The sequence below is a fragment of the Colossoma macropomum genome, unplaced genomic scaffold (assembly GCF_904425465.1).
Source record: "Colossoma macropomum unplaced genomic scaffold, Colossoma_macropomum, whole genome shotgun sequence".
NCBI lineage: Eukaryota > Metazoa > Chordata > Actinopteri > Characiformes > Serrasalmidae > Colossoma > Colossoma macropomum.
In genome coordinates this window covers 6055944-6071788 of record NW_023494804.1, presented here as the reverse complement: position 1 = coordinate 6071788, position 15845 = coordinate 6055944, and the positions used below count along the sequence as shown (strand labels likewise).

Sequence of the window (15845 nt, the reverse complement as noted above, 5' to 3'; positions counted from 1 at the left end):
CTAGAACGAAGCGTTTCACAGCAAACCACTCTGAATGGCTTTGTTTTCATCTTAACCATTTCATTATGCAGATATTTTTGATCAAATGATTGTTATGTGATGTTTATACTGAGCAGATAAACACTTACTGCACAGATACACAGCTTTTCTCTGGTTCCCTAAGATTTCCTTTCTGCTTTCTTCTTATGTGTCACTGAGATGTGATTGACCTGAATGTGCATTGTGTCCCGGCAGACCCCACAGCACGGCGGGCAGCTAAGCCAGGCCCTGCGTCACGAAACCGCTACGCCAGCCAGTGGACCCTGAACCGGCCGCACCCTCCAGTGTCCACCCACACCCTCAGCACCGACTGGAGGCTTGCCACACCCCGAGTGGCCGGATCAGTGGACAAGGAGAGTGACAGCTACAGTGTCAGCCCATCGCAGGACACAGGTTCTTCCTGTAGTTCACGCTCTATTATTTCACTTCACTTGCTTGAATTGTTGTTGTTTCAATTGTAGTGAAAAGTCCTCACCCCAAATGTAGTCGATCAGCCAGGACATGTTCGGTGTCTATAGTTTGCTTCTTTGCTTTTGTACTAGAGTACGAAGTCTAAAGACGGGGTTACACTACACGACTTTGACCCCGATTTTAGCCCCGATTCTCAGTCTGGCTGAGTCTGAGCTGGTCGGCTCTAGTCTGCAGATTTTTGGGTCAGTCGGAGTCGACGGTTGGAGAGAGAGTCGAGTCGTGTGTGAAGGGCGCAGACTCAGATTTCTGGCCTCACAATTGTGTTTACAGACCAGTCATAGTTTATCAAATGTTTGATTTTTTCGAGCCGACTCAGAGCGTCGTCTAGTGTCAACTGATCAACGACTTAATCTGAACAGATTCCTACAACAGCCAATGAAAACTGAGAGCGAGAAAGAAGAAAATACAGCACGTAAACAAAGCAGAATGGCAGAAAAGTCACTGACGTGTGGAGCGAAGCTTTTTAATGAGCTGAGTTTAAGGTACAATCGAGTTTATGTACATTTAAAACTAAAAATACCAGACTGATCACATTTTAAATCCATGGACCCTTAAACATGTTTTTACCTGCTGCTTCTTTACTGCGTCAGTGCAAATGGCCACGAAAACAGCAGCAGCAGCTCCACGTTTGTTTATTCGGGTCTCCTAGTAACAGAACGCGAGAGTTCGCAAGAGTTTGCGTGAGTTCGCGCAAGTTCAGTGAGCTCTGTTCAGTTCAGCAGCAGCTGAAAAGTTGAGAACTGTGTGATCCCTAATCGTTTAGTGTGTGATCCCTAATATTTCAGTCACAAAAAAAATCTGCAAAATCCAGTAGGAAAGTGTGAGACGCCCAGTCTTTCATAATCTGTTCAGACTTTAAAAGTCTTTTAGTGAACCCAAGGCTTAACACAGCTATGGAGCTAATTAGCTTTCACACTTGCCTCAAACCGCATCGGGTTTATTGAGTAACAGTAGCAGCAAACTTGAAGCTCATATTTTGTCTGCACTTATGTTCATTGTTATAGACAACAGTATATAAGTAAGCAAGTCTGATTATTTAACAACTCGATGCAGCTGGTGTCTCATGATGACATGCATATGCTAATAGGCTTCCATTAAGGCCATTTTGTATTTATATGTTTTCATTAATGGTCACTCGACAAAAAAACTGTGGACGACAGATTTAGGCTTTCATAGTCCTGCATAAGCGACAAAATGTTGGAATAAAACATTGTCTGTAGAGTCGTCTTCTCACAGTGGAAGGACGGCTGTGGATTGTTTCAGATCTGAATCAAGAGTGGAGCTCGATTTTCTCCTCTCTCTCAAAAATGAAAGCTTTAAGTGCTGTTTATCTGTTGAGGGACAGTTGTGGGGTCTACCAGGTTTTCCAGGTGGTCCCCTTATCTCTGTATCTTTTAATCACTCGACATAGTCCAGTTTTGGAAACTCCGGTTTTTCAGAAAATAGATTTTTTCAGAAATATCGCCTGGAAAATGAAAGACTTGTACTTAACGGCCGGTACACTGGTAATTATATAAAGAATGTCATGGCTGATCAGATACAGTTGGGATAAGGAGAAATGTGTGTGAATTTGATTAGAAATACACTGTCAGAAAAAAGGCGCTGTACAGGTACATTCTCTACATGGTACATGGAGTTTAAAAATACAGTACATTCACATTCCCAGGAGAGCGAAGACATGTAACTGTTTTAAATGGAAAAAATTCATCTGGAGTCAGTCCAACGTAACTGCAGAGGAATGTGGTGTGATTATGTTCCCTAACTAAAGGCAAGTCGCAAAATACAGGGGGTCCTGGGGGGGTCCAGATTCTCTTGGATCCCTTGAATGTTTCAAAATCAAAATTCTGGGGGGTCCCTAAAAATAAACGTATTATGACGTTATTCTTTCCAAATTCAGGGAAGGTCATTGTTTAGCTGCTTCATCCAAAATCAGTGAGCTTCTTTTCTTTGGTATTCTTAACGAACTAGAGTTGCAGCACTGGTCTTCCTCAGGGTGGCGCTGTAGCAAATTGGTTCGACAGGTGGTCCTTCAAAGGACCACCTCAGTCTTGGCTTTCTTGCAACTGTAGCTATGCCTGGGATAGCTCTGAAGATCTTTACAATATGCAGTAGTGTAAAAGTAAATCTGAAAACTACCCAGTTTCCCAAGAGACTGGTGGAAATGGTGAATTCTTACTCATTTCTCACACAGAAGACAGAAGAGGAGATGTGTAAGATCTCTATTAATGTGTGGAAGAGTGAACTACCCAAATAAAAAAGAGCATTTCCAAAAAAGAAGAGTTAAGCCAAACATTTTGTTGCCATTAAAACTAGTATCAACACAGCTATGGTGAGTGAGTTAGCACTCCAATGCTGGAGAAGCCAGCCAATATTGGACCCCCTAAACACCAGAGGGTATTTCACACACTCACTAAAGGTACTGAGAACTTACCCTTGAGGGGACCAACACAGTGACAGTTTAGTACCTTTTTTCTGAGAATATATTTCTGAATTGTGGTTGTTGTGAGGTTTGTTTTAGTTTTCAGACCCTCTTTATTCTGCAGTTTAAATGTGACAGATTAACCAGAGAGTCCAGTATCTCAGCACTCAACATGTTCCTGTTTCTTCCAGACCGAGCTCGGAGCAGCATGGTGTCCACGGAGAGCGCCTCGTCCACCTACGAGGAGCTGGCGCGCGCCTACGAACACGCCAAGATGGAGGAGCAGCTGCGGCACGCCAAGTTCACCATCACCGAGTGCTTCATCTCAGACACGTCCTCCGAGCAGATGACGGCCGGCACCAACGACTACACAGACAGCCTGACGTCCAGCACGCCGTCCGAGTCGGGCATCTGCAGGTTCACCGCCTCACCCCCCAAACCTCAGGACGCCTGCAGGGTCATGAACATGGCTGTGCCCAAGGCCCACAGGCCAGGTGAGGAAGATTAAACAGGGATCTCAGACAGTGCTGCACTGAAACAGTAAATCATAAAATGTTATTGATGAAAGTGAATTTAAGATCATCAGCAGAATCAGATTTGTAGGTAATAATAAAATAATCCTCCTTTACAGTAAAATAAAGCTCTGCTGATCGTTCAACACAGTTTAACAATAAATGGTCTTAAACTCTGGAGTTAATGTAGAACTGATAGTTCACCCTTTAAGCCTGAAGGTTGGCACGCAGACTGCTGGTCACCATAGCAATGCAGACAACAGTCTCACCTAGCTAGTAGCTAATGAAACAGCAAAGATAAAGATTTAAGACGAACATCAAAAAATCAGAGACGAATGGACTTATTCGCGTTTATAATCACTCCACCTGGTTTCCTGATACGTTTAATCTGCAACGAGAAACTGTCAAAAATTTTTCTGTTCCACCTTAAATGGTGCAGAAGTTACATTCTGGTGCCTCAGGCAGCATTTAAGGTGGAACGGAAAAAAATCGGACAAAAAGCTGGCAAATGAGAAGCGACTTCACCCCCATAAGAAGTCTAAAACTGAGAGACATTTTACTAGAAATTATTTGATGTTTGGAAAAGTTTCTCAGCTCCACCACTTTCCTGCCAGAGATGTGAGAAAAGTGACTATAGCTGAGCTAAAGCTTAAAGCAGGGCTAAGTAAGTCTGTGTTTTCATTTATATTGTATTTTTAAACTACATTAGTACATCAGCACATACCGAGACAAGTTTTCAGCCAAGATGGTAAAATGAACATAAAATGTTGTGGCTCCTAAGGTGGTTTGGGTTTTTGCTGAAAGGACAAAAAGGCTCTTCTTAACGTTTGGGCTGCCGACCCCTGGTTTAGGATAAAGGAAATGTACTGAACGTGTACTGAAATGAACAGAAACACTGATTTCTGTAAGCTTTGATGGATGTTGCTTTGTGATAATTGGAAAACTTGCCTAAAGGCCCAGCCACAGTACTTATTTGACAGCTAAACTTTGTGAGCAAAATTACATTCATTTCAGTTGAAATGAACCTGTCGCTGTGGATGCGACATCAGAAGTGATGAAATATTGGGCTAGATTTATATTCCATGCCATCAGATTTACTGTAACATGAGCAAATAGAACGGTGAATACACGTTTGCTCATTGTGCGATTTCCTCAATTTAAATATGGCAGCAGCGATTCGTAACGCAAAACACAGTCCAGTAAAAATTACACCGAAACCCTTTTCCTAGCTCATGAGGATTTCATTATATTTTAGACATTGGGCCTCATTCCCCACTCGTTCTTTAGAAGACAGTTCTTCTTAAAATCTGTTTACGCTGTTTCCTCAAAGATCCTGACATTCACCAGTATTTTCTTATTTGGGATTAGTTCCTATGTAAGAACAGAATCTACACTCACTCAAGAGCACAAAGATGCAAACAGTTCTGCAGTTTAAGAACAGGTCACGTATCTGATGTAGACTTTTTCTTAGGATTTTTCTCAAGAACAAATTTAATAAAAAACTTAAAAAGATATTGGTGAATGAGGCCCAATGTTTCCATACATTTGATCACACATGCAACAAGTTATGCACACTCAGCCAATTAACCAGTAAATTTAAAAGACACGTTTTGATCTATTTGGACAGAACAGCACGGCAAACCTTCTAACTGCTGTTGTAGGAGAAAAAAGACTCGGAGCAAATTCCAGATTGACAAATTTAACTGGCGCTGAACTTAAAACAGCCTCCTCTTCCTGCTGCAAACTCATCTTTCATAAATCCCCCTCCTGTGTGTGGAAAGTAGGTTTAGCTTGTAATCCAAATAAGTGAAGAGTAATTTGATGTTGAAACTGTGTTGAAATGGATTTTATTGCAAGCAGTTTTAACTTTTAATACTATTTTTAAATTTACAACATATTTAACAAATGAATTTGCAGTTTACAACATGTGAAAAAAACAAATTTACAGGTAAAAATTGATTTCTTATGAGTAAAAATTGAATTTTTACCAGTCAAAGTTTAATATTTACTAGTGGAATTTTACTTTTTACATGAATTCCTGATATCAAAAATTAATTTTTGATTAGTTGAAATTTTATTCTTACATGGGCAAACTGAAGATCAAGAAAAATGGGAAATAGCAGTTAGAATGGCTTGTCATAGTAATTAGAATTTCAGCATGTCATTCCAGTTTTTACTAATAATAAAAAAAAACACAATTTTCAACTTTAATTCTTGTTAGTAAAATTTGTTACTGCAGTTATAATGAATTGGAAAAAGGTTTGAATTATTACCAATGAGAAACGATATCGTACATGCTAAAATATAATTCATATAATTAAAAGTAGACTTTTAATTGTTCTCTTTCATGTCATTTTCTTTCTAATAGAAATAACATTTTCTTGATTTAAAAACTTAAAGCATTTTTACCAAACAGTTTACTATTATTTTGGTTTTCTTTGTTTTCTTTGTTTTCATTTCTTTTGGCCGCCAACCACAGCTTCACTTGATGTGGGCCTTAATATATATGACCTCATTTAAGTGTCATTTTTTTAGTTCTTGTTTAGGACACCAGTGACAAAACCGCAGCCTTAAAGACTTTATGAATAGCTCTTCTTTAACCTTTTTTCATGGTGTTCTGCTGTTACCAGCTCATTTTATGAATCTGGCCTGATGTGTCTGAAATTCTGAAGGGGAATTTCGTGCAGCAGCACTGAAGATCCAGAAAGGAGAAAGCACTACTTTTAACCGTACTTAGGCATTGCATTATATATCATTCTTTCCAAGCTGACTACCAAGATGCAAACGGGACAACGTGGATGTGTAGTCAGTGGAAGTCCAGTGTCACTGCTGAACTGCCCACCACACCCAGACGGACCACTTTTTTGTCACTAGGGATGTTCAGATCCATTTGCAGTGTTCAGAACCAGAACCAGTGCAGCAGAGAGCAGAGCCTTTCTACAATAGTCTCATTTTCATTGACTCGCGAGTGAATATGTGTCAGGAGTATATTCTGTATATGCTTCTGATGGCATAGTTTACACATATCTGTGTTCAGACGAAAACATGGCTGAAACGCAGTGGAAACACTGACTGATTAAGTTTTCATTTTAAATCTCTTATGAAAATTCGCCTCACGTCCAGTGGCATAAGTAAAAATATTTTGTAAAAAAAGAAACAAAGGATCAGAACTGGAACGTACGACAATGTTTTAGGGCCACTGTTAATAAAAATAAAAATAGTAGACTTCAAGAATAAAGTCGCACTATTTCGAGAACAAAGTCGTAATATTTAGAGAAAAAAAGTCGTAATATTTAGAGAAAAAAGTCATAATTTGAGAATAAAGTCGTAATATTTCAAGAAAAAAGTCGTAATATTTCGAGAAAAAAAGTCGTAATATTTCGACAATAAATTCATATTTTCGAGTATAAAGTCGTAATATTTCGAGAAAGAAGTCGTAATATTTAGAAAATAAAGTACTATTTCGAGAAAAAAGTTGTAATATTTTGAGAATAAGTCATAATATTTCGAAAATAAAGTCATAATATTTCGAGAAAAAGTCATAATATTTTGAGAATAAAGTTGTACTATTTCGAGAAAAAAGTTGTAATGTTTAGAGAAAAAAAGTCTTAATATTTAGAGAATAAAGTCATAATATTTCTAGAAAAAAAGTTGTAATATTTTGAGAAAAAAGTCATAATACTTTAAGAAAAAAAACCTTTCCTGGTATTAACGCAACTTTAATGTCATAATTCTACGACTTTTTTCTCAAAATATTTTGACATTTTTCTCTAAATAGTATGACTTTTTTCTCGAAAAGCAGATACCCAATCCATGAAAATATGCCTGGAACAGCTCTGATCCTCATCAGGATATACCTAGTTGTCACCAAATCTAGTCCCGCATTGCTGGTAAAGAATTGGAAGAACTGCAAAGAAGAACTGAAAAAGTGACGGCAGCTTGAAATAGCAAGTATTTACAATGTGTGAAATATTACAGTGTAGTCATGCTGCATTGGCACTCTTCCATGGCTGAACCACTATCTGTCATCCCACAGGGGGCGAGCTGGTGCACCTGCCTCCGTACCTGCGCATGGACTTCCTGCTGAACCGGGGCGCGTCGGGAGGATCGCGGGAGGCCTCGCTGGGCCAGGCGTGCCTGGAGCCACAGAAGAGCCGCTCGCTGAAGCGGCCCAGCCTGCTGGAGCCCACGCCCATGGAGGCGCCGGCCAGCCGGGACGCTCAGCAGTGGCAGCCGGGCTCCGCCTCCACGCTGCCCCAGAGGGAGGCCGGCTCGGACTTGGCTCAGGCCGCCAAACTCAGCACCTCGCAGGAATCGCTCTTAGATTCCAGAGGACACTTAAAACAGAGCAGCAATCCCTACGCAAAGTCCTACACACTGGTATAACCCAGCGCACGGACCGGACTGCAGCTAACACACACTCACACACACACAAACACACACTCTTTCACACACACTCACACACTCATTCACACTTACACACACACACACACGTTTAGCTCCAGAGCAAAAAGCGGACTCTCATCAAACGGTTGTACATAGACGCCTTTCCTCACGGACAGGCCACTTCGATTCGTAATGTTTACTTTCTTTTAAGCTTTTTTAAACATGTGAATTCACTTCTTGGAAAAATTTTGCTCCAAATACGGAGATTGCCAACATAATTTATTTGAGAATTATTATTATTATTATTATTATTATTATTATTATTTACTTTTAGCATTTAGTGTGCACAAACTGATGACTGGGAACCCATTAGGTTTTTTTCTACAGGAATTTATTTGTGTAATTGATATAAAACAACGGAATGATGTTTGCGCGCCAGAGAGAGAGAGAGTGATCACCACTGTTCCAAAGTTGTCACTGTTTTTTCAGATCGTTACGTTTTAAAGTTTAAAAATTTCCTATGGGTGCATGGGGACTGACCAATAAAATACGAAGAAGATGATGACGACGACGATAAAGATAAAAACGATAATAAATAGCTGGACAGTCCAGCTGATAATTTTTTTCACTATGAAATGATCAAATGTGAAGATTTAGTATTCTTATGACTATAAATATATAAATATATATATTAAAGGAGAAATCACTTTTATTTGTGGGTATTACAGGGAAAAAGTTTTGATTTGATTAAATAAAAGTCCTTAGTCATGTTTGCACATATATTGTTTTTACCTAGGAAATCGAGTCTTTGCTTTCGATGATTATTTGTGTCCCATTCTTCTGATGGTGCAATATGGATGAAAAAAAAAAGTGAAATTAATTTTGCTTTATACTGTACTGTATCTAACCTATGTTGTGAGCATATGACTTTAAGGGGCGGACGAGCTGAAACTGTTTATTCAGGTGTAAATTACCGCTGGTTGTTTACAAGGTAAAATACTCATTTTTTTTTACGTCACAGGGGAGGTGACCCTTCGTAGTTGGCCTTCCGCTGCACTAGAAAAGTATCTGCTCATTAACCCCCCCCCACTCCCACCCCACGCGTAGTGCACTAGGTAGTGTCCGCAGGGCACACTCTCTTGTCTTCACTAGATTTATTTTTGCTGCATTGCAGTGATGCTCCTCTACAGGGAAAAGTAAGTAAATAAATAAATAAATAAATAAATAAAAACTGAGACAATCCGAAGAGAATCCCCTTAAAGGACGAGAAGCCGATTCTATGTGAATATTGAAGGTGTGGGTGCAATCTGTTACTGTAGCTTTGCATCGAACTCTGTCTTGCAGGGAGAGGAATGATGACGAATGCTGTGAGATCATATGCCAGTATATTTAATTCGATGGTTCTATTTTAACCCCCCACCCTTTTCGCTCATTATACCAGTTTCTTTTTCTTAGTGGTTGGGTTTTTTTTTTCTTTTCGTTGATTTGGACAGGGTGTTCACAGCTGTGTCACTCCAATAAAGAATTTACCATGCAGTTCCAATCGATTAATAAAAGGCTGTTCCCCAAACGTATCGCCCAGTTTGCTATGGCTGACAGGTTTTCCTATATGGGTGGTGCAAATGACACGGCTTCATTCATACACTGAATGTGACGCCGCGTAAGGGGTGCGAGGATTATAAAGCAAGTAGGAGGTGATAAAGGAACGCTAAATCCTTATCGGTATGCAGTACCGGTCATATGTTTGGACACACCTACAGTGAGGGGAAACAAGTATTCAGACACTGTACTAAACATGAGCAAAACAGTACACCCATACATCACACCTACAGGAGCTTTTAGGGCATCCTATTCTAAATCCATAGGCATTAATATGGAGTTCGTCCCCTTTGCAGCTGTAACAGCTTCAACTGTTCTGGGAAGCTTTCTACAAGATGTTGGAGAGTGTCTGTGGGAATTTTAGCCTATTCATCCAGAAGGGCATTTGTGAGGTCAGACACTGATGTTGGGAGGATCTGGCTCACAATCTCTGTTCTAGTTCATCCCAAGGGTGTTCAATGGGTTGAGGTCAGGGCTCTGTGAGGGCCAGTCAAGTTCTTCACTCCACACCAAACTCTCCCAGCCATGTCTTTATGGACCTTGCTCTGTGCACAGGGCTCAGTCATGCTGGAACAGAAAACTGTTCCCACAAAGATGGAAGCATACAGTTGTCCAAAATGTCTTGCTGCTGAAGCATTAAGATTTCCCTTCACTGGAGCTAAGGGTTCTAGACCAACCCCTGAAAAACAACCCCATATCATCATCCCTCCTCCACCAAACTCTACAGTTTCCACAGTGCAATCAGGCAGGTAACGTTCTCCTGGCATTCGCCAAACCCAGACTCGTCTATCAGACTGACAGATAGAGAAGCTGATTCATCACTCTGCAGAATACGTTTCCACTGCTCCAGTCCAGTGGCGGCGCTTTACACCACTCCATCCAACGCTTGGCATTGTACATTTTGATCTTAGGCTTGTGTGGAAACTCATTTCGTGAAGCTCCTAACATGCAGTTCTTTTGCTGATTTTGCTTCCAGAGACAATCTGGAACTCTTTAGTGATGATTCAACAGAGGATAGGCACTGTGCGCTTCAGTACACGGTGACCCCACTCTGTGATTGCATGGTCCACCGCTTCATGGCTGAGCTGTTGTTGCTTCCATTTCACAATAATAGCATAACTTACAGTTGACTGGGGCAGATCTAGCAGGACAGACATTTCACAAACTGACTTGTGGCAGAGGTGGCGTCCTATGACAGTGCCATGTTTAAAGTCACTGAGCTCATCAGTTCGACCCTCTACTGCCAGTGTTTGTCTATCGAGACTGCAAGGCTATGTGGTTAATTTCATCCACCGGTTAGCAATGGGTGTGGCTGAAACACCTGAACTCAATAATTAGGAGGGGTGTCCCAATACTTTTGTCTAAATAGTGTATAAACATATATCTAGAAGTTGCATCTAGTTTCATTAAAAAATACATCACCATTGGTTGTTAAGAGTACACATTGCTAACAAGTAGCAACCATGGTGAATGTGAAGGAGCTTCATAAAGTTCTCAGGGAGAACATTTAATGGATATCACTTGAATGGAAATAACTACAGAGCCCTAACAAGACCATAACCATAATATAATAATATAATATGGAAGTGAAAAGATCATGTATTCACAGCTGTTCCTCTGTGAACAGGTTGAATATGGAAGATTTCACTTGTTGCAGGACAACCTGAAAGCAGCAGGAGCAACAGTTTCACAGGGTATGCGAGGAGGTGTTTTAAGTTTGGGTGCTGAAATTGCAGCATATATGTGATGTGAACGATGATATCATGCAAAATGATCTGCCAATTTCATTTCCATTTTTATGATCATTTCCGTCAAACAGAACGTTGTGTAATGTGACGAGAGACGACGATATCTTCTCTCTGCTTTCTCTTTTTGCTGGATGAGCATTGTGTAAATGAGCCGAGCAGTGACTGATCATTGATGCGTCACACCCTACAACGCACACCGAGTGGGAGATTTAACGTTTGATAGAAAGAATGTATTCAAAACCTGGGACATCATTACAGTTTAAACCATTTAAAAACAATAGTAGGCTACTTTGGAGCTCAGAAATGGCCTACAGCTCTGCACACACTTTCCCTCTTTACACACCAAACCTGCATGTGTTTTAGCGACGCGCCCCCAAAGTGGCCAGCAGGGGGTGAGGGAAGCGGTTCAGCTCGCCTTAATGAAAATACATTGTTAACATAAACAGTGCAGCTACTGCAGACCTTAAAAATATATGAATAAAACACAGAAATACAAACGCCACTCTAATACCATATGCCATAGTCAAATTCATCCCATACTCGATTGAGCATGTCGGTGTCGCTGCACTCACGGCTCTTTCAGTGCGATTTCGGAGATCATCCAGTGTTGTGGAACCAACGACGAACGCTCTGAGCTGTTGGAGCTTCACTGCTGACGAAAATCACACTGCACAGTTATGACGGATTCACTCTTATTGAAGTGGAGAACGCAGAACGCTTTCTGCTCAGGGGTCTCTCAGACTGAAGGGAGCCGTCTTCCACTGACAGCCAGAAACTCTATCACCCCCTCTTTCATTTGGTATGTGATTGGTTCCTAGGCGCCTCACGGTTGTAAAAATATGGCGCTTTGAAACCGGATGAATCTTTTTGAATCACCCTGTATTCTAAAGTTCAGAACTTCATTTTTATTTTTAGCAGCTGCAGTTAAACAGTCCGGAAATCTGGGGGGCTGCTGTACCTTCAGCACCCCCACGTCACGCATCCTGCCCTGTACTGCACCTTCATCGTCTCTGTTTCTACACCCTACACAAAGCTACTCTGCTAAAGATTCACATATAAAATCTATTATGGAATAATAAAGGAAACAAAAATAGAAGTTCAGTAATTCAGCTCAAAAGGTTTGGAGAAAAAGGGTTGTGCGTATGATCCCAAGAACATCAAACCCACACTGAAGTGTGAAGGTGGGAGCATCATGATATGAGGCTGCTTCTCTTTAAACAGTACTGGGGCACAACACATCATTGAAGGAACCATGAATGGAGTGACGTACCAAGACTTATTAGAGGACAATTTAATCTCAGTGTCCAAGAAATTGGCTCTGAGGAGAAGATTCAGGAGGCTGTTTCAACAAGACAACGACCGCACCCATACAGCCAAAATACAAACCCCATTTCTGGAACAGTTGGGACATTTTGTAAAATGCAATACAAACAAGAATGTGTGATTTGTTAATTCTCTTGAACTTCTATTTAACTGACAAAAGTATAAAGGAAAGATTTCCAGTGTTTTCACTGACCAACTTTATTGTGTTTTGTAAATACAAACACATTTAGAATATGATGCCTGCTACACACTCAAAAAGTAGAAAAGTTTATAGAATATTCAAGTTATGCAGTTTTGATACCTTCCACAATAAACAGGTGAATTGGTACCAGGGTGTAGTATCATGATTGGGTATAAAAGGAGCGTCCACCAAAGCTCAGTCATTGCAAGCAAAGATGGGTTGTGGCTCACCACTTTGTGCCAAACTTCACAAGATAATTGTCAAACAGTTTATTTCTGAACTCTCTCTGAATTCTCAATGGAAAATGGCAAAGAATTTAGGTTTTTCCCATCTACTGTATAAAATATTGCGAAAAGATTCAGATAATCTGGAGAAATCTTGTCCAGAAGTCTGTGTAGGGCAAGACTGCAAACCGCTGTTAAATGCGTGTGACCTTCAAGCCCTCAGACGGCGCTGTGTGAGAAACTTTCATGCAACTGTGTTAAATATAGCCATGTGGGCTCAGAAGTAGATTTTGAAAACCATTGTCACTAAACCCAGTCCGCTCCAAGAAATGCAACCCAGAAATGGAACCATACATCAATTCTATACAGAAACGCTGCCGAGTTCTTTGGGCCCGAGTTCACCTCAAAAGGTCTGAAAGAAAATGAAAATGTGTTCTGTGGTCAGATGAGAAAAACGGACGTCAAGTTCTCTGTGCCAAAGACCATCCAGACTTTTATAAGCGAAAGGTGCAATAGCCAACATCTGTCACGCTATGGGGGTGCATCAGTGCCCATGGCATGGGTGACTTGCATATTTGTGAAGGTACCATTGACGCAGAGGTGTATATTGGGATTTTAGAGTGACATGCTGCCATCAAGATGACATCTTTTCCCAGGAGGTCCATGATAATTTCAGCAAGACAATGCCAGGCTTTGTTCTGCATGCGCTCCAGATCTGTCTCCTATTGAAAATAAGTGGTGCATCATGAAGAGGAGAATCAGATATCAATGAACACAGACTGTTTACCAGCTGAAGTCCTGTATCAAGCAAGTACGGGCAGAAAATCCACATGCAAAACTGCAACACTTAGTATCCTCAGTTCCCAAATTAATAAAAAGTGTAATTAAGAGGAAAGTTGATGTAACACTGCAGTAAAAATGCCTCTGTTCTAACTTTTTTGAGTGTGTTGCCAGCCTCAAATCCTAAATTTGCTTATATTTACAAAATGCAATTATGTTGGTCAATGGAAACATGGAAAATCTTTTCTTTGTACTTTTGTCAGTTTAACAAAGAGTTAAGATTTAACCAATTAACCAATTACAGATTCTTGTTTTATTGTATTTTACAAAATGTCCCAACTTTTCTGGTTTGTAAGTTAAGACTTGTTTCTCAAAAGGTGAAGCTGCTTCTTCAACTTCTCCTGACTTGAAGCCCATTGAAAATGTATGGAGGATTTTGAAACTGCGAGACCATCAGAGAGAGCCTCGTAACCTTGTGGAAGGTGGTTTGCAGAGGAACGGACTAACATTGAACAACAGCGCTGCAAAAAGCGAATTACTTCCTACTGTAGGCCATTCAAAAGATGTAATTGCCAACATCGGCAATTTGTGGTGTCTGAATACTTTTGGCCTATGTTGAGATATATAAGCATAAAGTGAAAATACATGATGTCTGTAAATTTGAAGTGTATATATGCACTGGATGGATATTAAATAACAAAAACAAAAATGTTCGAATGCTTGTTTCCCCTCAGTATATTTCTGTACTTTTTTAGATCAATAGTGAAGTCAGCAAAACTGTGAAATAACACATATTGAAGTGGGACCAAAAAGAGTTAAATCCAAAACACGTTTTAGATTCTCTCAGGCAGCTTCACATGGAGCCCGTGGGATGCTTTTCCAGCGAGCTTAAAGCAGATCCACACATGCCAAGTCCTTGTTAGAAAACTGCTTGTTGGAGGGCATTTGGAAAAAAATAAGTTCTCACATTTCAAATTTTGAGATTTAAAAAAATTTCGTAGGAATAGTCAATTTAAACTTACAAGCATTGATGCATAAACTTGTGTTTTAAAAGCACGAGTGCCCAAACTTTTTGTCTCGTGCAATGTTTGGTGGGCTTTGGGCTAAAAAGACAAAACAATGTACAAATAAAGAAGGCAGGTTTCAAAAGTTTTTAAAAATGTATTTTACATAAAAATCCTAAAGTCTAGGCCCCTGCTTATCCAGTGTCTCTTCTGAAATGAAGGGTGTGAAAAGAGAGTTTGTCCTCTTTTGCTGCAGTAACAGCTTCTACTCTTCTGGATGACTTTACACTAGATTTTGGAACATTGCTGAGGGGATTTGATTGCATTCAGCCACAAGAGCATTAGTGAGGTCAGGTACTGATGTTGGATGATTAGTTTTTAGAAAACCCTGGCCTAGAGGGCGCTGTGGAGTTCACATCCAGCTCCTCTAATCATGCTTCCATTGGTCTATTGTGTTCAAGGGAATTCATGTCAGTACTTGTCGAGAGCCAGCAGCAGAAACGTCTGCTTCTAGAGTCAAAAGGAAGGCTGCAGTGATTCTGACTGAACATGCTTCTTGATATGTTTCTTGGGTCAGTAAGTAATTATTCATTGTATCTTTGTCTTTTGAGATATAAAGTTTTACAACAAATAAATAAAAAACTTGTACTCAACTCAAGATTCAGACAGCCAATTAGATGACAGCATTCAGCTAGCCAATCAGATTGCAGCATTTACTTAGCTAATCGGAGAGCAGGATTCAGGAATCCAACAAGAGTGGAGTATTCATTCAGCCTATCAGAGAGTAAGATTTAGCTAGGCAACTGGAGAACTGGACAAATCACAGTGGAATATTAAATCACAGTGGAATATTAAATCAGCCAATCAGAAAGCAGAATTCACCTAGCCAATCAGATTATAGGATTCAGACAGCAGCATTCAGCTAGCCAATCAGATTGCAGGATTACCTTACTATACAGAGTCAGCTAGCCAAACGAGGAGCAGGGCTCAACTAGCTAATCAGAGAGCAGGATTCAGGAATCCAATAAGAGCGGAGTATTCATTCAGCCAATCAGATTGCAGAATTACAGCCACAAATCATAGTGCAGCATCCGACTAGTCAATTAGAGAGCAGGATTCAGAGGGCAATAAGAGTGGATTATTCAGTTAGCCAATTAGA

At 40.3% G+C, this 15845-nt stretch overlaps 1 protein-coding gene across 1 annotated transcript in view; it reads left to right on the top strand.

Moving 5' to 3' along the window:
• The window catches only part of dscama (Down syndrome cell adhesion molecule a), a 156378-nt gene extending 148282 nt beyond the window's left edge, over nt 1–8096 (top strand). Inside the window, exons 31-33 of the mRNA XM_036595644.1 lie at nt 235–432; nt 3121–3423; nt 7478–8096. Of these exons, the coding sequence (XP_036451537.1) occupies nt 235–432; nt 3121–3423; nt 7478–7827 (851 nt within the window). The 3' untranslated portion in view covers nt 7828–8096. The remainder of the gene's footprint in view (nt 1–234; nt 433–3120; nt 3424–7477) is intronic.
• Nucleotides 8097–15845: the final 7749 nt, after the last annotated feature.